Here is a 22,220-nt window from a genome sequence, read left to right as displayed (position 1 = left end):
GAACAGAGAATATTACCAATTCTTAAAAATTTTAAGGCAAGGCGGACCTAAGAGCACTGAGAGTTTCAATCAAACCTAAGTAGTAAAATTTGCCCAAAATCACTCTGGCTTTTAACTAATAAGTACACTTTAAAGGCATAATTTATAACCAACAAACCTACTATATATAGAAATGATTAAATTACTTAAAGGTCTCTGAAAGATTCAGTTTCCTTTGAAATTTTGTACACAATTTCAATTCACCAGGCAATATCTAGTCCAGGGGCTCTAAAACATTAGGTTTCAAGCCAGTTAACTAATTCATTGCTAATTATAAATTAGTGAGGCCCAAACAGATAAGTTTCTAAAAATTATTTTATTTCCTCTATTAAGTTACTAAGGAACTATGAAATGGTCAATGGGTAGGATAGTTTAATTTACAAAATCTACTTTCAGATAATTTGGATTCAGAAAAAAAAAATACATGTGCATGTGTATAAATGTACTACACATAATAAATGGTATGTAAGAAAAATTCAACTTTTGAAGTTTTATATATTATATAATCTGTCAAAAATTTCTTTCATTTTCTCACATGCATAATACCCTGGATTCAATCACCAGCACCACCAAAACAAAACAAAACAAAAAACCTTCTTTTGTGAAGGCTGTGTATTTAAGGATTACTTAAGTAAAACTTCTCTTTAGGCAACTTTCTGACAGAAATATCTTTAATAAAATGTCATTTTACTATATTAAGTTAAAACAAAAAATACAATCAACCAAGCTTTAATAGAAAATAATGTAGAAAACACACTTAAAAGTAATTTTAGAATACTATTATTTTCAATAACAGAAATATCTTGGCATTTTTGTGGCCATATTCAGAGTTTTTTAAACTATGAAAAAACCCTACTATGATTAGAGTTATGGATTAAGGATGTCAATTTTTCAAAATGTGATTCATTACAATTTTTCAGGAACACATATATTAATGGAAATGTTTGTTCCCTTCTATTAATCAGTAAGAAATATGGAAATAAAAAATATATTACTACTTCTAATAAAAATGGCTGAGGAGGGCTGGGATTGTGGCTCAATGGTAGAGCACTTGAGTAGCACATGTGAAGCACTGGGTTTGATTTTCAGCACCACATATAAGCAAATGAATAAAATAAAGGTCCATCAATATATTAAAAAAATTTAAAAATGGCTGAGGAGCATATAGATGTGTATTTATTTACTTTTTTCTCCTTTTTCTGTCCATCCGTGTTTTTAAAAAATACTCTTCATTACTAACTTTACCTATGGATATTAGAAGAAAAAGAATTAAGTTGTATTTTGATAACAATTTCTGTGGAATTCATTCAAACTAGGAATACAAAAGAGTCAGACAGTTCAGAGAAAATTGACACATAAGTAAAATACCTACAAAAGAATATAAATGTGATAACAGATTTTAATACAACATTCTGTAGGTATAACATGATGTTCAGTGAAAGGAACAGGTGAGAACTAGAAATATTCCAGGTAGAAAAAAAAGCATTTGCAAATGTGAGATCGTAGAAAATATTATGTGTTTAGGAAATTATCAGTAAATCCAGCAAAACAATATATAGTGATAGGAACAGAAGTTAGTAAAGTAGGTATGATAATAAAGGGCCACTATGTTCTGTGAAGGAAAATGGATTTGATCCAATTGTGCTGGGACTTGTTGAAAAATTTTAATAGGTGATCAACAAAATCATATTTACATTCTAGAAAAGATAACTCAGGAAGAAAAATAGAATGAAGGCTGGAAGGTCAGTAGGAGACTATAAAGATAACAAAGGGTAAAATTTAAAAGGGCTGAAGTTAAGAAAATGGTGTGGGCAACTGCAACATGTCTTTGATGTTTTGGAAGCATTTTCAAAGTATAGTACCTGGACCCTAGGGTTCTTTAAGACCCTTTCATGGTATTTGTGTTAAAATTATTTTCATTATAATACCAATATGTTATTTAAATATTACTTGACAGTTTTTACTGGGTGGGTATTTGTGCTGATAATGCAAAAACAATGGTGGATAAAACTGATGGCACATTAACATCAATCAAAGCTGTAACAGTGATGCTATACTCTTCACTTTTCCACAGTAGAAAACAAAATTTCACTGATGAAAATCATGTTGAAAAATAAAAATTATTGATTTTTATTAAATCTAGACTCTTAATTATGCTACTTTTTAATATTATATGACAAATTGGGAAGTTTGCAGGAAGCAGCACATCTGCGACACATGAAGTACCATGGCTTTCATGAGGAAAAATTTGTGTAATTGTTTGAACTGCAAGTGAAACCAGTCACTGTTTTTATAGCACCTCTCTTCACTCCTACACAGAAGAACAACTGGAGGTTGAGGCAGGGACTGCATGTTTCAGGTCAGCCTGGGAAACTTAGAAAGAAAAGGAAAGAAAAGGAAAGAAAGGGAAAGAAAGGGAAAGAAAGGGAAAGAAAGGGAAAGAAAAGGAAAGAAAAGGAAAGAAAAGGAAAGGGAAGGAAGGAAGGAAGGAAGGAAGGAAGGAAGGAAGGAAGGAAGGAAGGAAAGAAAGAAAGAAAGAAAGAAAGAAAGAGGAAGGAAAGAAAGAAAAGGAAGGAAAGAAAGAAAGAAAGGAAGGAAGAAAAAAGGCCAGAGGTGGGAATGTGTAAGGCCCTATGTTCAATCCTCAGTATTGTAAGAACAAAACCAAAATCCGAACAAAACCAAAATCCAAACAACACCACAACACAACTTCCGGTGGCTACTAAGACTTGGTTATCCAGTACACATTTTCTCAAAAATGAATTAAGGGAACCTACTATTTCAAGGAAAATAACTAAAAGTATTGCCAACGATAAAAAATCTGAGTTTTCAATCAAAAAAGAGAATTTTTGAAAAAAGTTCTGCCACCATGTGGTTGTTGGATCCCAGACATTTCTCATAAAATTTTTAAAAATGTGAATTACAGCTAGGTGTGGTGGCATATACTTGTATTTCCAGCAGCTTAGGAAGTTGAGGCAGGAGGATCACAAGTTCAAGATCAGCCCCAGCAACTTAGTGAGGCCTTTAGCAACTTTGTGAGACACTGTCTCAAAATAAAAAACATAAGAAAGATTTGCCTAATTCAGTGAATCAATATTCTTCAAATAACCAAGATGCATAAAATTACAAATGATTGGTCTTAATGGAAAAGTACAAAAGATTCATTGTACAGTGTGGTTTCTGATCCACACTGTAATTAACCTTTAATACTTAAACCACCTCTGGTCAAGTTTTGATAAGGTATCAAATATCAGAAAATACTATTCCCATTTTCAACTACGTAGCTATATGAAGATAAATTTCCTTCATGTACTTCATACAAATAGTGTGCCACAATAAATTAAATTTAGAAGCACATGAGAATTTAGTTGTTTTCTATTCATCTAGATAGTAAAGAAATTTGCAAAAATGTAAAATAATGCTATTTTTCCTAGTTTTTTTTTAAAGAAAAGTTATCCTTCGTAAGCTACATCAAAAGATAATGGCTCAGCACTGTTATTTATAAATATCTTAAAATTTAATTTTAATTCCTATTATGATAAACACTTGATTAAAAACCCACCTGAACAGAAGTTTTTTTTTTGATTCATTAATAATTTTTAAGCATGTAAACGGGAACTGAGACAAAACACTTAAAAATTTCAGATTTAGGAGATAGAAACTGCAAGACTTGCTAACTTGAAAGGAGTGAGGTGGAAAGAGGAACTCAAGATGGTTCTGAGGTAGTAGTTAAACAAGGAATGCAGGAAATGAATACTTTGAGGTTGAGGGGATAGGAAGTAGAGTAAATAGATTTTATTCAATCTGATGTGGTAAGTTCTTTTTTTAAATTTATATATGACAGCGGAATGCATTACAATTCTTATTACACATATAGAGCATGATTTTTCATATCTCTGGTTGTATACACAGTATATTCACACCAAATCGTGTCTTCATACCTGTACTTTGGATAATAATGATCCTCACATTCCACCATCATTAATAACCCCATGCCCCCCCTCCCTTCCCCTCCAACCCCTCTGCTCTATCTACAGTTCATCTATTCCTCCCATGCTCCCTCTTTCCCTATCCCACTATGAATCAGCCTCCTTATCTCAAAGAAAACATTCGGCATTTAGTTTTTTGGGATTGGCTAACTTCACTTAGCCTTATCTTCTCTAACTCCATCCATTTACTTGCAAATGCCATGATTTTATTCTCTTCTATTGCTGAGTAATATTCCATTGTGTATATATGCCACATTTTTTTTTATCCATTCATCTATTGAAGGGCATCTAGGTTGGTTCCACAGTTTAGCTATTGTGAATTGTGCTGTGTTCTTGTAGTATGCTTTTTTAAGTCTTTTGGGTGTAGACTGAGGAGAGGGATAGCTGGGTCAAATGGTGGTTCCATTCCCAATTTTCTAAGAAATCTCCAAGTTCTATGTGACATTTAGAGAAAATTGCGAATTCAAAAGAGTTACAGGCAAGAATACAGGATGGCATAATTGTGTTAGTTTTGAGTTGTGGGGGAGGATTAACATAGAACTTATAACCTTTGAGTACCTACTATGGTATGAAAAGATCTTCAGACAAATTTTGTATATTATGAATGCATTTAAGGTCTGAGCACAGCTGCTCTTGATAGTCAGTGAACTTGTTTAATGGACCATGACAGGGAGAGACTTTCACATGTAATGCAAGAGGCTATACACCATCTGCAAAATCAAATGTGGTGACACTGAAGAGGAAGAGAGGATTGGTCAGAGAGGTGAGAATAGTTCTTGAAAAACATTTGTAATGTGGATTAAAATTCAGGGAACTCTGGGAGACAGCAATCAAAAAGAAGTATTAAAGTCAAACTGGATAAAAATAACAAATAAGACTTTGTTAAATGATGCATGGGTGGCAATGAACATTAAGTAAAGCATTTTGCAAAAAGTTGGATACTAAAAAGGCGGTAGTTGGAGCAAGTTAATGTTTTTATATTTCAATGTGGGAGAGATTTGTTTATGTGCACAGGTCAAAAGGGATGATGACATTAGAAAAGAAACAAAACAGTATGGTAGGCATTTTATACATGTAGGAGAGGGGGAATTAATGAAAGAAAAGGCAAAGTCTAGGATGAAATGATATAAAAACTATAGTTGTCCTTAAATAGCAAGTAGATCAGAGAGATAAAAATATATGTTGTCCACAGGTGAAGTTGAAGGAAGACAATTTAAAAATGCTTTTATCGATATTACTGACAAATGATTACAGATCAGTTAAGTAGTCCAATCTAGTTAAAATTTGTGGAATTAATGTCAGGTTGTTTAAGGGTTGACTCATAAGTCTACAGATAATAATCAGTCCCTTTTTTCTTTCCATGATGTAATTTAGAAATTATATTTTTCACTTTCTAGTGGCTTTCTAGAGGGGAGAAAAGAAATGTTTGAAATATGATATACTGACTGGATACCAAGCCACTTACCTAGCGTTAAGCTAATCTTGGCCAGTTTGGTCTAGCTGTAATATAAGGCAGGGATTAATCTCTTAAATAGGACAAAAAAAGGCAAGACATCAATTTAATTTTCAGAGAAAATTAAACCTTACCCCTGACAACTGAATGTTTATAGTATCTGAATTCCTCTATGTCCAATATGTTTCAACTAAAAGCATGTAATTCAAGGCTAAATTGAGCTTCTTGCTTCAACAGAAACAAAGTTTTTCTTGGTAAGTGACCTGAATATTTATCATACATGGAAACTGAATGCCATGATACTGAACAATCAAAATGTAGAAGTCTGAATGCTAACATAGCAAAATAGTTATTAAAAATATTTATTTCAAACCTAACATTGTAAAACAACCCAACTTTATAAAATCTAATCATGCTAGACAAAGCAAAAATTATCAACAAAAGCAAGACCAACTTTAAACTGTTTCTAACAACCATCATAAGCCAAGTTCTTAAAGAAAAAATTTAAAATCTCTTGAAAAATATCATCTTCTAAGTGAGATACAGATAGTTCAGTTCAAGAAGTGTTTTCTGTAAGCCTCCTGCACGACAGGCAGGGGATTAGGTACTTGACGATATGCAAGAATTTACAATACATTGCTTTTCATAGTTTTATTTTTGTTTCATATTTTAATTGCTTAATTTTACAGAAAGTATTTGTAATATATATCTTTCCACTTTAAAAGATGAAGCTGCAGTCATTTCTTCAGTCATTATTATGCTCAGCATCAAATTCACAATATACTTTATTTTAAACTTTTATTACAGAAATTCTGAAACATACACAAACTCTCATTTACCCAATATCAGCAATTCTTCTTCAACAATGACCATTTGCCATTCTTGTTTTAACTATAATTCCCTAAGCATCCCTTTCCTCCCTTCTCCCCTCTTTTTGTAGACTAATTTAAGTTCCAAAGACTTATAATTTCACCCATAAATACCAGCATGCATCCCTAACAGATAGGGATCTTTTTGTTTTAATCACCACATACCATTATCAGTCCCAACCTAATATAGTTTTGTGCTCATTTTTCCAACTATCTAAAATGCATTATTTTTCTTTCAGTTGGTAAGTTTGACTTGAGATCCAAAAAAGTTCATACCTATGTATATCAATTTTAATAAAAAAAGGCCCTTAATACTTCTACCAGCTAACTTATTTTCTTTGATTTCATCTTATAATGTAAATACTATTATTTTCCATTTGTCCTCATTTCTGACCTATTTAAACAGGTAACCTTGACTTTTATGTGTTAATGTAAATTTTATAAACTGCTCAAATCTTTTTTGGAACTAACTAGAAGAGAAAGAAAGTATCCAATACATGATAGATATCCAATTTGAAAAGTTGTAAAATCTGAAACTTTTTGAGCACTTGACACTCAAAAATTCTCAAATTTTAGATGTTTTTCAGATTTCTGGATTAGAAATGTTCAACTGGTGAAGTCTATTCAAATATTCAGAAATCTGAAACACTTCTGGTCCCACACACTACCAATTGAGCTCTTTCTCCAGTCCCCCAAGCATTTCAGATATATTTAACCTGTAAGTATTCCTGGGTATCTATGAACCAACATTGTCAAGCATTTACTGAGAAGTCTACACTTAAAATTATATTTATTTACACATGTATTTCACTGTCTAAATTTTCTAATTTCAACTAAGCCTAGATACTGCTTTTAAGTATTGATGCTAACATTGGCTAATCATGACTGTGACCATGTGGTTTGTTTGATAAAAACAGATCTAGTACTAGGTTATACACTATTTTTTCACAACAGAAAGTGGAATAGTACTTTTGTAGAAGTTTGGATGTAGAAATGATCTGTTTAGTCCATATATATTTTTAGCAATGCAAAATTTACATAAACATTTAAAATCGTAAATTTATTGGTAAATAGCAGTATATAGAAATTCTACTTTAATATTATCATTATACCTTTGCCTTTAAGCAACAAATACCTAGAATGTATATACTTAAATAACAAACAGATTTATCTTCCTGTCTGGGAATCCTTCCTCTCCAACCAAGGACCACCTTTGATAAATAAGTATATTTCATGAAGAGTACTTGTACACCAGTTGTACCATTTTCTGACTAGCATCTTTTCCCTAGTCATCTACTTACCACTCCCATCTTGCTGCCTGAACTTACATGCTAGTTTAAACAATGGTCTCTGCTTGTCAAGTTCATTAACCCTCTGTTCTCTATCCCTCCCATCTCTTCAACTTTTAGCTTTGCTGACCATAGAAACAAGTTTTCTGAACCTTCATGATTATTCTATTTGATACTCTAGTATCAATACTTTGCGATACCCTTTAAATTTTGTATATTGTTCTCTACATTTTCTGATAATTCACATACACTTTAACTTCCCAAATCTATGAACGTGACTGCATCCCTGCAGTGCTCATTACTCTCCAAACTTTAGTTCCATATCTTTTAATTGTATCATAACACTTTTATTTGGCTGTTCCACTATCTCACATTTTACAAGTCTCAGAAAAAGTTATTCCGTGACTGTTTCTTAATGGGAACAATAAGATAAAATGTAAAAGCTTCAGTACAATTTGTTAAAATGAAATCAACACTTTATGTAAGGTTTCCTAATATGTATTTTAATAATTTTTTAACCAAATAGGTCTATGCACCATTTCTGAATCAATTAATTCTTGCAGTTACATATGTGAACTGGGCTTAATTAGTCTTCAAAATAATCTAAAGAAGTGTTTGAAACAGCACAGAAAAGCAGAAACAGACTATTGCAGTTACAATGATTCCTATTATATGTGCCAACAAAAAAAGCAGTATGCAATAGTTTTATTCACAAAGTGCTTTCCCGTCCAAGCAGATTTCTCAGGAATAGAATGCTGTAAAAATACTATTATGGCATTAGATTAAGTTTATACTTGAGAGTTTCAGTCATCAATTTGGAATTTTATTAATCAGAACTCTACAAATGGCAGAGAGACAATGTGTAATTATCAGCAGTATTTTTCCATTAGATTTTTTTTTTTCAGCCACTGCTTTATCTGGTTGATGGTAAATTCTCTGGATGCTTTCTAGTCCATAAAAACAGTCTTTAGAGTCATCATTGTCTCTTTAGCTTCTTTTCTCCAAAACCTTAATCATTTATTTTTTTTTAATATTTCTTGAAGAATTAATGAAAATGAATGGATTAAATTCAAATGCTACCCTCACAAAAAGGAATTTTGACCATAACATAATTATTTAATAGGTTGTACTTCAGCTAGAAGCCACAGTTAAGAAATGAGTTATCAACCTTAATTTTTCTGATAAAGTAAAAGTTAAACTAATTGTGTAGGTTTCTACTCTTTAGGACCCCCTCCTCAAGGCTTCTACAGTTTTTCTACTTTAAAATCTTTTTTTTTTTTTTTTTTTTAGAAATTCAAGATTTAATTAGCCAAACATCCCCAACAGAATAATTAGACTATTCACTTAATGCTAGGAAAATATCCTTGGAAAATAAATGGTCAAATTTTAAGGTACCATTAGAAGAGGCCATGCTTTTGAGAGGTTGTAAGAAATCTGATACTTAGAAACTAGAAATGCAAGCTTTCAAAAAACAAATAAGCATAAATATAAAGATGAAAAATTCAAATTATGTTGATATTTAGCAGAAAAATTCAGTTAGAAAACTTTTGAGTAGTGCTTAGATTTCTAATGTAGACAATGGATTGTTTGATATGCTAATTAAAAGAATACACACAGTAACTACAGAACTACATGTTTTTTAAAAAAATTATTTTACCCTTAACACCTTTGAATATTTAGTATTTCTTCTCAAAGTAAAAACCACCACTCCCAAAATTTATGCTTCAGATGAGCACACATGGTTTCAGTTCATTTCCATTTTCAACAACATCCCTTTTTTTTTCCAGTGGTTTAGAAAAGTCAGACAAGTAAAATGCTTTAATATATGTCCTCTACAGTAACATTTAAGTTTTTTTCTTGTTCATAAGAAACACCTAAAATGCAAATTCCTGGGCACACCATAAAGACATACTCTGCTGATCTGGGTGGGAAACTCATAGTACATGTCAAGAAACATTAGAGAATATCTCAAAGTGTAATCCTGAGGCGTCAGCATTAGCATCACTTGTGAATTCGTTAGAAATGATCCACTGAATAAGAAACTGTTTTAATTAAACTCTACAGGTGATTATTCTTTCTACCATAACACAACTCAATTTTTCCTTGCCTTTAACACCTCCGGTAGGAACTGGTTATGTGCTATGTGGTATGATTACTGGATATTTGTGATGTTTATTAGAACTAGCATTTTTATACCAAATCTTTATCTGGAAGTTTCTTCTTGAAAAATCTAAAATATTCTCTATGCTAGTGTCAAGTCACATAAATGTACAATGTGATTCAGTAAATACACAAGTATTCCACTTGATTTATTTTTGGTGGTGGGGGGATATTGGGGATTGAACTCACAGGCACTCAAACACTGAACCACATCCCCAGCCCTATTTTATTTAGAGACAGAGTCTCACTGAGTCGCTTGGCACCTCGATTTTGCTGAGGTTGGCTTTGAACTCCTGGGCTCCTGCTTCAGCCTCCCGAGCCAATGGGATTACAGGCGTGCACCACTATGCGCCCCCTGAGTTGATTTTTTTTAAAGCTGACATTCATCTAGAAAAAAGAATCTGTATCCTTGCTTCAATTTATAAATACAAATAAAAGCAAGTGATACTTTTTCACCTTTTCCTTTTTTCCCCTCCTGTGTTGTGCTTTTTCTATGTTCTTAAGTAATATTTTTATTTCACATAATATTGTTTAAAATGTACAAAAAGGGTACTAAACTGTAAATTTCATTCTGATTTTTTTCCTTTCAACTGTATGTTTTGAAGATTTTACCACTATTAACCAACACCTCATTTTTCTTATTCACTTTACCAGTAACAGATATTGAGCAAGGTTGCCTCAACATTCCATTACTACCAAAAATACAGCTGCGAAGATTATACCCTTTAAGGACCATAGAAATTCCTCAGAGTACTAGGTCAGAGGATTATGGTACTCTAATTTTAATTCAATACTGACTGATTTATAGAATCTGGCAATACTAGTTTACACTTCTGTCATCAGTACATAAGACTTCCATATACCACCCAACACTTTGCATCAGCAACCTTTAAATTTTTTTTTTCATTCTAATGGATGTAAGGTTGTATCTTATTTCTTTTTATGATTACTAGTGAGTTTGTCTCCCCATCTACCATCAGCAGTTGGCCTTCTTTTAAACTATCTATTCCTATCTTTTGTCTATTTTTAAGGCAATTTTGTTTTGTTTCTATTAATTTGTTACAGTTCTTTATGTATTACAGATATTATTTACTTGTAAGTTACAGATGTTCCAAAATTGACATTTTAATTTTGTATATGGTTTTTCATTAGAAAGTCTTAATTTAAAAAAAATTGTAGTTGTAGATGGACAGCATGCCATTATTTTATTGTTCATTTTTATATGGTGCTGAGGATCGAACCCAATGCTCACACATGCAAGGCAAGCCTCTGCCACTGAGCTTCAGTCCCAGCTCAGAAAGTCTTAATTTTGATATCATCAAATCAATTTTTCACATTATACTCTATGATTCTTATGTAGATATTCTCCAAAGTTTCTTCTAAATTAAAATTTATTTTTTTTTAATTTAGGTCTTTAATCTTTTTAATCTTTTCTCCAAATATCTAGTTCTAATAAAATCTAAGTATTCAAATGCTTTAAACACCCTCACTGCCTAGGTACACACTATCATATATCACATTCTCATATATAATTAAATCTTTGTGAGCTTACTAGTTTATTTTAGTCTACTTGCCTCCCTCGTCACAGTGTCATGATGTTTTTGTTACCATAATTAGGCTAATTTTTATTATATTAATTCCGACATGATTTACTATGGGTATTATAGGAAAGGTCAGAAATCTGTGGCTTGCAGGCTAAATCTAAGCCTTTTGCCTCTTATAAATAAAGTTTTATTGAAACAGACTCATGCTTATTTTTTAACATAATGTCTATGACTGATTTCACACTAAATCAGAGTTATATAGTATTGACAGAGACCATGTGGACTACAAAACTAAAAATATTTTTCTTCTCCTGTATAAAGATTGCAGACCTCTGGGTATAGAAAGAGTCTATTCATTTATATTAGGCAGTCTTGCTGAATTTTCTCCATCCCAGTAAGCTGATTATCTAGGATCCTTATTAAACCAGCAGTTTTAGTGTAGCCTGGGACTCTGAATTTTACTTCCATGCATGTCTAATATTGTACTTTCATTATCGATATTTACTGTAGATAGCAGTGACTTGGATCATGGTCTTTGACTGCATCATGGCTGTGACTGAGCTTGCACTGGGAACTTTCTGTGTAAAGGTGGGAGGACAAGATTGTCCAGTTGTTATGGTAATGCCCTGCCTGAGGAAGCTTTGTGCAAAGGCATGGACCCATAACAGTCTTGATCTTGAGCTCAGACACCAACTGCCAGGGATACAGAATTCTAAGCATAAAGTCTCCAAGTGCTGCGAACTTAAAGTCTGTATCATTTGTAGAAACTTTCCCATAAAATCTTTTGATGATAAAACTTATGTGTTGTACTAAATCTGGGTCATTGTTCCTCCATCAGAGGACAGTGTCCCACCTTTCTCTCCGTATTTGTCTTTCTTAATTCCCTATCGCCCCTCGCCAGTTTCTAAAATTCAGCCATGGAGGTCACAGCAATTTACTGCATGTGTGTGATAGATATTATATAAGAAATTGCTTTTTCTTTTACACAAAGTATAGTTGTTTGAGTGGATAAAAAGTATACTGAGTTGGGTGTGTTAGCATGCATTACAATACCAGCAACTAGGTGGCTGAGGCAGGAATATACTTGAGCCCAGTAGATAGAGGCCATCTGGGTAGCATAGCAAAACATTGTCTCAAAGAGAGAAAAGCAAAACAATACCACAATAAAGCATTGAGCTAGCAGAAAATCAGTAATTTTATGTACCAAAGACTTCTCAATCTTTGTAATTCATTTATATTTTTATATTAATCTATAGCCAGTTTTGTAATTTCAGAAATTATTTAAAGATATAGCAAGTATACTACAATTTAAGTTAGAAAAAAAAAGCAATGGTTCTGATCTAAAGACTATAAATAAATGTTCATAAAAATATTATTACCTTCTAAATCTTTAACAGGTATGATTCAACTCATAGTCTTTTAATGCTTTACTGCTGAGCCACAACCCCAGTGGCTAAAAGCTCTACTTTTGTACTAAGTTCTACCCTTGAATTATGTTCAACTAAATAGGGTAAGAAAGAATAAAAATCAGGGGCTGTGATTATGGCTCAGTGGCAGAGCGCTTGCCTCACATGTACGAGGCACTGGGTTTGATCCTCAGCAACACATAAAAATAAGTAAATAAAATAAAGGTATTGTGTCCATCTACAACTAAAAGTATTTTTAAAAAAGAATAAAAGTCATGACAATGTAATTAACATATCTACTAGGCATCTTCTCATGACAAATTTAAACCAAAAAACTTCATGCAAGATAAAAAGGATAGAGAACCACTTACTGAAGGTACATTTTAGTCTTGAAAAAAACTAAAGTAGCAGGCTTTTTATTTTAAATTTGATGTGCTATCATCTACTAAATTAGTAATTTAGTTAAAAATCAATATTTTAAGGGTTTCAAAATGTCATAATCCCTCATCAGAAAATCTGAAATTCTAAAGCTCTAAAAACATAGATATTTTTCATAATTCATTGGCAGCAACTAAACAGAACTGATATAAAGCTATTCATAATTCTCACTTATCTCACTTGGAATAAATATTTGCTAGAGGAAAATAACACATTTGAATATAGAGCGTCCCTCTTGTATTTATTCTCCATTGCAATTATAGGTGGCAAATGTACCATATTACTTCTCAAAGATTTGAAAAGTCTAAATATTGAAACACAACCAGAGTTAAGTGTTTGTCATAATGGAGTGTGGCTCTCATAATTCTAAAAACACTTAAAAAGAGTTTTAATTCCTCCCTCATTTACCATTAAAAGCATCTCTTTCTTAGTACTCTAGATACATCTCTACTTACGTTTTTATATTCTAAAACATTTATTTAAATAAATAAAAATATTACTTTCACATCAGATTCATTGTGATAAGTACTAACTTAACAGATACTTTTCTTAAAAATCACAAAAATAGTTTGAGAAAATCAAAATGTTTAAACATTTAGTATATTAGACAATGCAACTTTTCCATTTGTAACATTAATTTACACTGTACCTTATAAGAGATCTGAACTGGAAGCTTTTTAAATTGTAATACCTTAATTCAATTGTAAACTTAGATGACAAAAAGTTAAAAAATGTATTTTTGCAATACACAACTAGGTTCTTCTATCATTCTGGACTTCATTATCTGAAATCAAAGGCAACAAAATCATGCAATTAAGTCATAAGGAATGGAAGCACTTACTTAGGAGCAGAAGGACCCCTTGGCCAGGTTCCGTCTTCATTTTTCTGTTCTATCACTAATACCTGCAAATACGACACATAAAGGGCATTTTCCCATTATTTTTAAGTTAAAATAAGTTAAAAGATAAGCTACATATGCTAAGGAACTAAAATAATTGTGACTATTCAAAGGATACAATAGACAAAGTAAAGATATATCTGCATTTTGATTCCAAAACTAGGCAAGGGAGATAAAAAGATCTCAAGCAGAAGTCAGTAATGATAATGAGAAAAGAAGGCAAATAAAGAAAATCATTGGTTCTATAACTTTTAAGAAAGTTTAAACCAAGTAAATAGAATATAAACTCAGAAGGTATGTTTTCCATTTGTATTGGTAGCTTGTAACATACACTGCAAATAACAGATGCTTAACCATTGGGTATAGCTGTTAAACAGTCTGATCTTAGCTAAATCATTTACTATGTCATTATGTAGTTTATAGAATATTTTAATATTTAAATAAGTCACATTTATGAGAATCAAACTGAAGTTCCCTGTTGCAGCACACCTGAGGTAGATAAAAATTGCATCTAATAAATGAAAGAGTGACAATAAAGGGCTAAGGAGATGAACAGACACTTCTCAGAAGAAGATATACAATCAGTCAACAATTATATGAAAAAATGTTCAACATCTCTAGTAATTAGATAAATGCAAATCAAAATGTGCTAAGATTTCATCTCACACAAGTCAGAATGGCAGTTATCAAGAATACAAACAACAATAAGTGTTGGAGAGGATATGGGGGAAAGGCACACTCATACATTGCTAGTGGGACTGAAAACTGGTGCAACCAATCTGGAAAGCAGTATGGGGATTCCTTAGAAAACTTGAAATGGAATGACCATCTGACCCAGCTATCCCATTCCTTGATCTATTCCAAAAGGACTTAAAAATCAGCATACTACAGTAACACAGCCACAACGATGTTTATAACAGCTCAACTCATATAATATTTAAATTGTGCAGATGCCCTTCAATAGATGAATGGATAAAGAAATTGTGGTATATATACATAATGGAATATTACTCAGCATTAAAAGAGAATGAAATTATAGCATTTTCAGGTAAACGGATGGAGTTGGTGAACATCATGCTAAGCAGTAAGCGAAGTAAGCCAATCCTAAAAAACCAAAGGCCGAATGTTCTCTCTGATAAGTGGATGATGATCCATAATGGGGGGAGGTGGAGGAACTTTGGGCAAAGGGAAGGGGAGGGAGCTTGGGGACAGGAAAGATGGTGGAATGAGATGGACATCATTACCCTATGACTGCACATACAGTGGGATGCTACATCGAGTACAACCAGAGAAATGAAAAGTTGTTCTGCAATTGTGTGCAATGGATCAAAATGCATTCTGCTGTCATATATACCTAATTAGAATAAATACATTAATTAATTTTTTAAAAATTAAAAAAAAATAAAGTGAGGGGCTGGGATTGTGGCTCAGCAGTGGAGCACTCGCCTAGCACGTGGGAGGCCCTGGGTTCAATCCTTAGCACCACATAAAAATAAGTAAATAAAATAAAGATATTGTGTCCAGTTACAACCAAAAAATAAATATAAAAATAAATAAATAAATAAAGTGAAAGGGTGAGGCAGAGCTGCACTTCATCTGAACATCCCCAATTCTTCCTTATATATTCCAGAATAAAAAGGAAGTCTTTCTTCTAGTTTTTGCTATGTAGATGAGTTTGTGCAAAGAAGAAAAATTTACTTTTAAAATAATTACCAAAAGAAATTTGTGATAATAAGATAACCCAGTCTATATGGATACATTCTATATATTCAGTTTCATTAATTTTCCTCATAGTTGTAATTTTTAACCTATTCTACATACTTTAAACAATATACTTTTATGGACTATATGATTCCAGGTCATTTATAAATTGGCATTTTGATTCTAACCATGTAAAATATACACCTATTTCAGAACATGCAATGAATAAAACACTGATTAAACAATTCATGAAACCATGTTGGAAGATAATGCTAAAATATTAAAATGTATTAAAATTGTCTTTTTTTAAAGTTGTATGATGTATTTGTAATAAAAAACATAAAGAACAAGTGCATTGCGTGTTAGGTCCCTAAACATTAGTAACTCCATTTTGGTTCTGGGACTCCATCTTGACCTGAAACCAAAACTTATAAACTGCTAAGAAAAAGAAACTTAAGGTACTCTATCCCCTTGACCCCCGCCCACTGCAAGGTCCCTAAACACAAAAAAACTTGTTGTTACCCAACCACCTACACCCAAGGTCAATTCTAGTTTGCTCTTGTTCCTTGTCCAAAAGATATATAAGCTTCCATTCAAGTGACACTGGCTACTGCGCCTTGCAAAAGGGCAGCCTGGCAGATATTCTCTGTTAATAAACTTTTGCTTGAACACAGAGATGTGTCTCCTGGATATCTGTGCCAGCTACCCTAAAATTGTCCACCTACCATTCTGGTCCCCTCCAGGTCATATTCCTCTCCCTATCTACCGGAGACAATTAGCCATTGCTTCAATTTCAAATTATCATTCCAATATGTTTTTATATATTTTAAAGATTTATATTATAGAATTTATGATTGATCACTTTTTTTTTAAGAGGGAGAGGGAGAGGAAGAGGGAGAGGGAGAGAATTTTTTAATATTTATTTTTTAGTTCTTGGCGGACACAACATCTTTGTATGTGGTGCTGAGTATCGAACCCGGGCCGCACGTATGCCAGGCGAGCGCGCTACCGCTTGAGCCACATCCTCAGCCCCATGATTGATCATTTCTGAATAAAGTTTTTCTTTACTACAACTTGTAATTTTAGTGACACATATAACATGGTCATTTGGAAAACTTAAATCAGCTATAAAACAAGAGATTTTAGCTGCAGAAAATTTCAAAATAATACATTTAACATTGTTTAGTCACAATACCTTCATTTCTAACAGTATTTGTACTGAAAACTTGATGTTTTTACAGCAACTGATGTTAATGTTAAAAGGTCATCATCAAAAATAATAAAATTCATTTCTTTATTCAAATGTCTCTATATTATTCTCTGAATAGAATTCTGCTTATATTAAAACTAAATCAAAATGAAGATATTTTTAGAAAATTTTCAAATTTTAAATCACATACACAAAAGGAAAAAAGGGAAAATCTACCTTTTTTGGGACACTTACTTTGCCTTACTTTCTAATAAAGACACTTTGCCTTACTTTCTAATGAGGATACTTTCAGTTTTATTAAAAGAAGGATAATGTTTAGTTCATTTATCACAGAAAGAATTGCTAATTAGACGGAAAAGCTATATTTTTTAACATTCCACGGTAGGGCCCAAGACTAAGGCAGGAATAAAGCAGGACAGCTTGACTAAGGAGACAGACTAAGTCTGGGAGAAGGGGGAAGCTAATTACCCCTCCTGTTCTCATAAATTGCCTGTGGTGTGGAGGTGACATAGTGTGAGGGTATTTCACAGTATCTGACACTGTCTTCAGATTGAAGCCCAGGTTCCTTCTGGTGTTCCCCCAAAGTCCCTCCCTCCCCATCCTAAACATCTTTAGATACACTCAGGAATTCTTCCTAAGAGCTCTCTCCAAGCTCTTTCCTCCCTTGTCTATGAAGGTATTTGCAACTGAATCTTATATTTTATTAAACATTAATATTGTATCTTAACAACCTGGTGGAGAAAAGTAAATAAAAAAAAGAACTGTTAAAAGATCTAGAATATTTAATGAATATTCTTTGAAACATTTCAACTCAAGGATCCTTAAAGATATTCAATCTTATTATTAAATGAACTTACTCTCCTTTTCTTCAGCCTAGTAAATGCATATCTTTATAGCAAGAATATCAAACTATTTAACTTCTCTAAACTTCAGGGTTTTTTTTCCTTTTTCAATTTGTTATTTTTAGATACATGTGATAGCAGAATATATTTTGACATATTATACAACATAGAATAACTTGTTCCAATTAGGATCTCATTATTGTGATTATATATGACGTGGAGTTACACTGGTCATATATTCCTATATAAGAATAGGAAAGAGGGCTGGGGATGTGGCTCAAGCGGTAGCGCGCTCGCCTGGCATGCGTGCGGCCCGGGTTCGATCCTCAGCACCACATACCAACAAAGATGTTGTGTCTGCCAAGAACTAAAAAAATAAATAAATATTAAAAAAAATCTCTCTCTCTCTCTCTCTCCTCTCTCACTCTCTCTTTAAAAAAAAAAAAAAAAAAGAATAGGAAAGATATGTCTGATTCATTCTACTATCTTTTGTATTTCCATCCTCCCACTCTTTCCTTCATTTCCCTTTGTCTAGTCCAATGAACTTCTAATCTTCCCCTTCCCTTCCCTTGTTGTGAGTTAGCATCCACATATCAGAGAGAACATTATCCCTTTGTTATTATTATTATTATTATTATGTAAGGTTTTTTGAGTTCTTTGTACATCCTGAAAATTAATGCTCTATCTGAGGTGCTGCTGGTAAATATTTTCTACCATTCTGTAAGTTCTCTGTTCATGTTCTTGCTTGTTTTCTTTGTGGTGAAGATGATTTTTAATTTGACACAGTCTCATTTACTGATTCTTGACTTTACTTCTTGTATGCTTTAGGAGTCTTACTGAGGAAGTTGGTTCCTAAGCCGACATAGTGGGGTTAGTTTTTCTTCTAGTGGGCACAGAGTCTCTGGTCAATGCCTAGGTCCTTGACCCCCTTTTAGTTTTGTACAGGATGAGAGGTAGGGTTCAATTTCATTCTTCTACATAGGGATTTCCAGTTTTCCCAGCACCATTTGTTGAAGAGGCTATCTTTTCTACAATGTACGCTTATGACACCTCTGTCTAATATGAAATAACTTTATTTATGTTGGTATGACTCTATGTCTTCTAAGATTATAACTTATATTTAATTAGGATCCCATTCTTGTGGTTGAACATGATGTGGAGTTTCATTGGTGGTATATTCATATATGAACATAGGAAAGTTATGTCCAATTCATTCTACTGTCTTTCCTATTCTCATCCCCCTTCCTTCCTTCCCCTTTGTCTAATTCAGTGAACTTCTGTTCTTCCTCTCTCTGCATATTAGCACCCACATAACAAAGAGTACATTTTATCTTTGTTTTCTTGAGGGAGGATTGGCTTATTTAACTTAGCATGATAGTCTCTAGTTCCATTTACCAGCAAACGCCATAATTCCATTTTTTATGGCTGAATAATATTCCATTGTGTATAGGAACATTTTCTTTATTCATTCATCTACTGAAGGGCACCTAGATTGGACACACATTATAGCTATTGTGAACGGAGTTGGTATAATATTGATGTAACTGCATCACTACAGTACATTGATTTTAAGTCTTTTGGGTATATACTGAGGAGTGGGATAGGTGGGTCAAATGGTAGTTCCATTCCATATTTTCTGAGGAATCTCCATATTGTTTTCCAGGGTGGCTACACCAATTTGCAGTTCCACCAGCAATGTATGAGTGTATGTTTTCCCCAAAATCCTTGCTAACATTTATTGTTGTTTGTATTTTTGATGATTGCCATTCTGACTGGAGTGAGATGGAATGTCAGTGTAGTTTTGCTTTGCATTTCTCTAATTGCTAGAGGTGTTGAATATTCTTTCATATATTTGTTAATCGATTGTATTTCTTCTTCTTTGAAGTGACTGTTCAGTTATTTTGCCCATTTTTTGACTGGATTATTTGTGGGGTTTTTTTGAGTTCTTTATAGGAAATTAATGCTCTAGCTGAGGTACTGGTGGTAAAGATTTTCTCCCATTCTGCTCTTTCTTCATGTTCTTTTCCTTGCTGTGTGAAGAAGCTTTTTAGTTTGATACCATCCCATTTTTTGATTCTTGATTTTACTTCTTGTGCTTTAGGAGTCTTATTAAGGAAGTTGGTTCCTAAGCTCACATGATGGAAAGTTGAGCCTACATTTTTATTTTAGGAGTTGCAGTCTCTCTGGTCTAATGCCTAGGTCCTTGATCCACTCTGGGTTGAGTTTTTAAGACTTCAGTTTTCTAATGTATACAGTGAGGAAAATAATATCCTATTACATAGGATTTCTTAAAAAATTTAGAAAAATAATTCTATATAACTTCAAATTATACTCCTTAAATTCTAGTGGTAAACAATGGAAAACAGAAAAGAAGCTAAAGAAGGGAGTGTAGATTAATTGGTAGAGCTCCAATGTCCTCACTTCAGTTTCATCAGATAATTTCTCTTTTAATCCTTACATATTGAATTTTATAAGATTTTACTTAAAATATCATGGCTAAGATTGAAAATCACTGTTTTTTTATTAAAAACTAATTTCCCTTGGTTTCTCTAAATTTTTCACAATCCAGTAATATATTAGTGATGTTAGTAATAATTTTTAATAAAACGGAACAAAACTAAACTTCTATATATTGGATCATCAGGCACTACGTTAAGTAATAAAAATTTTTACAAATATGTAATCCAACTAACAGAAGAACCTCATAGTCTAAATAAGTATACTATATATATAATTAAAGTACCAAAATGAATAATACAAAAGACATATTTGTAAATCATCATGGAAGGAGAAATTTTTCCTGAAAGTAGAAAAATCAGGGGATATTGAGAAATAGAGTAAAGTCTAAGAGAAAATATAATATTTGAGTAGGAATTTGAAGAATGAATAATTTGATCTGGTGTGTCTACATGATGGGATGGGATGGATAATTTGAATATTTGGATGATAAAAAGCAATTTTTGCCAGAAGAATGCAGGGAACGGGAAGAAGGGTACATCAGGCAGATAAATTATGTAGGCAAAAGTTTAGTAGTATGAAACAGCATACTGTGTTCAGATGTAGTTCAGTTTGGTATTGCCACAGTAAAAAGCATAAGACAAAGTATAATCTAAAGATGCTGGAAGAATAGAGAAGAGGTTAAACCATGAGTAAGTTAAAGTTTCTGGACTTTATAGTCATTAAGGAATGAGAAAAGGTATAAAAAAGGAAAACAATCAGATTTACATTTTAGAATGAATATTCTGGCACAAATAAGAATGAGTGTGGACATATAAGAGACTGAAAGTAGCAGCATTTGTTAAGAGAATATGAAAGATAAGGGCTGGGAATAGAATAAAGAGATTAACTCAAGAGATGTTTAAAAGAATCAATTGCTGATTATGATTAAAATCTTAAGTTCTCAATATGTTCATTTCTTGGGTTATGCCATTAAAGAAAGACCAAGTTGGGAGATGATACCTGCTAGTAAGGGTTGGCAAACTATGGTCCACTTAGTGTGCTATACTGCTAAAAATAGTTTTATGGTAACAGAGTCATGTACACTTGTTTATATATTGGCTATGGCTGCTTTCATGCTATTACAAGGGCAGTTACAGTTACAAAGACTTCATGGCCTGTAGAAACTAAAATATTTATTACTTGAACTTCAGAGGAAGTCTGCTGACCCAGTTTGTACTATTAACTGCTTTTTAAAAAAAACATTAATAATTTCTTCTTAACAAGTAGATTATTCATAAGTTCAAGGAAATCAGAAGTTATAGTTACTGACCAACATGGGTAGAAATGAGAAGAGATAGAAGGTGAAGACAGTAGAACCCACTATACATTACAGGATATTCATTAAAGTTTGTGAATCCAACAAATTTCATGTGTAATATGCTTAAAATAAACAATACTGTTAAACAATACCTGTCCTTGGTATAAGCCAGCATCCTGAATGGTGCTGTCTGGTTTATTCAGTGGTTCAAATGTATTACTCATGTATTTGTTCCACAATCTGGTCTCCTTTTCATCTGGAATATTGAAGATTTTTCTTATTTCCTTTTCAATTGTATCTAGATTTAAGAAGGAAAGATATGTCAATATAATATATTTTAAAAACATACCATGAAAAGCTAGATGTTTACCTGAATACAAGATTTAAGCTTAAAATAAGAATAGAATAGCAAGAACAGATGAACATATATGTGAAAAATATTTAAAGAAAAACACAATAAATACACAAAAAAAGTTTGTAAAACCAGTTGTGGTTTTTAGGGGAAAAAAAATAATTGTAACTAGGACAAATGATTACTTGAAAAATTAAAGACCTCAAAAGGTAAAAAAGTTCATTCACACAACACTAAAGTATAATTTGTTTTACAAGATGGACTTGAATTTCT

At 32.5% G+C, this 22,220-nt stretch overlaps 1 protein-coding gene across 5 annotated transcripts in view; it reads right to left on the bottom strand.

The window, feature by feature from the left end:
• Positions 1–22,220, bottom strand: part of USP15 (ubiquitin specific peptidase 15) — a 115,910-nt gene that overhangs the window by 50,174 nt on the left and 43,516 nt on the right. For all 5 annotated transcript variants that reach the window (XM_081309955.1, XM_081309956.1, XM_081309960.1 and 2 more), the window contains 2 exons: positions 21,748–21,893; positions 14,029–14,090 (listed from right to left, as the gene is read on the bottom strand). In XM_081309955.1, the coding sequence (XP_081166081.1) occupies positions 14,029–14,090; positions 21,748–21,893 (208 nt within the window). The remainder of the gene's footprint in view (positions 1–14,028; positions 14,091–21,747; positions 21,894–22,220) is intronic.

Source organism: Spermophilus citellus (assembly GCF_964194105.1).
Source record: "Spermophilus citellus genome assembly, chromosome: 10".
Taxonomy (NCBI): domain Eukaryota; kingdom Metazoa; phylum Chordata; class Mammalia; order Rodentia; family Sciuridae; genus Spermophilus; species Spermophilus citellus.
Note: the sequence above shows the minus strand (reverse complement) of the source record. Positions and strands in the feature narration are given on the sequence as shown.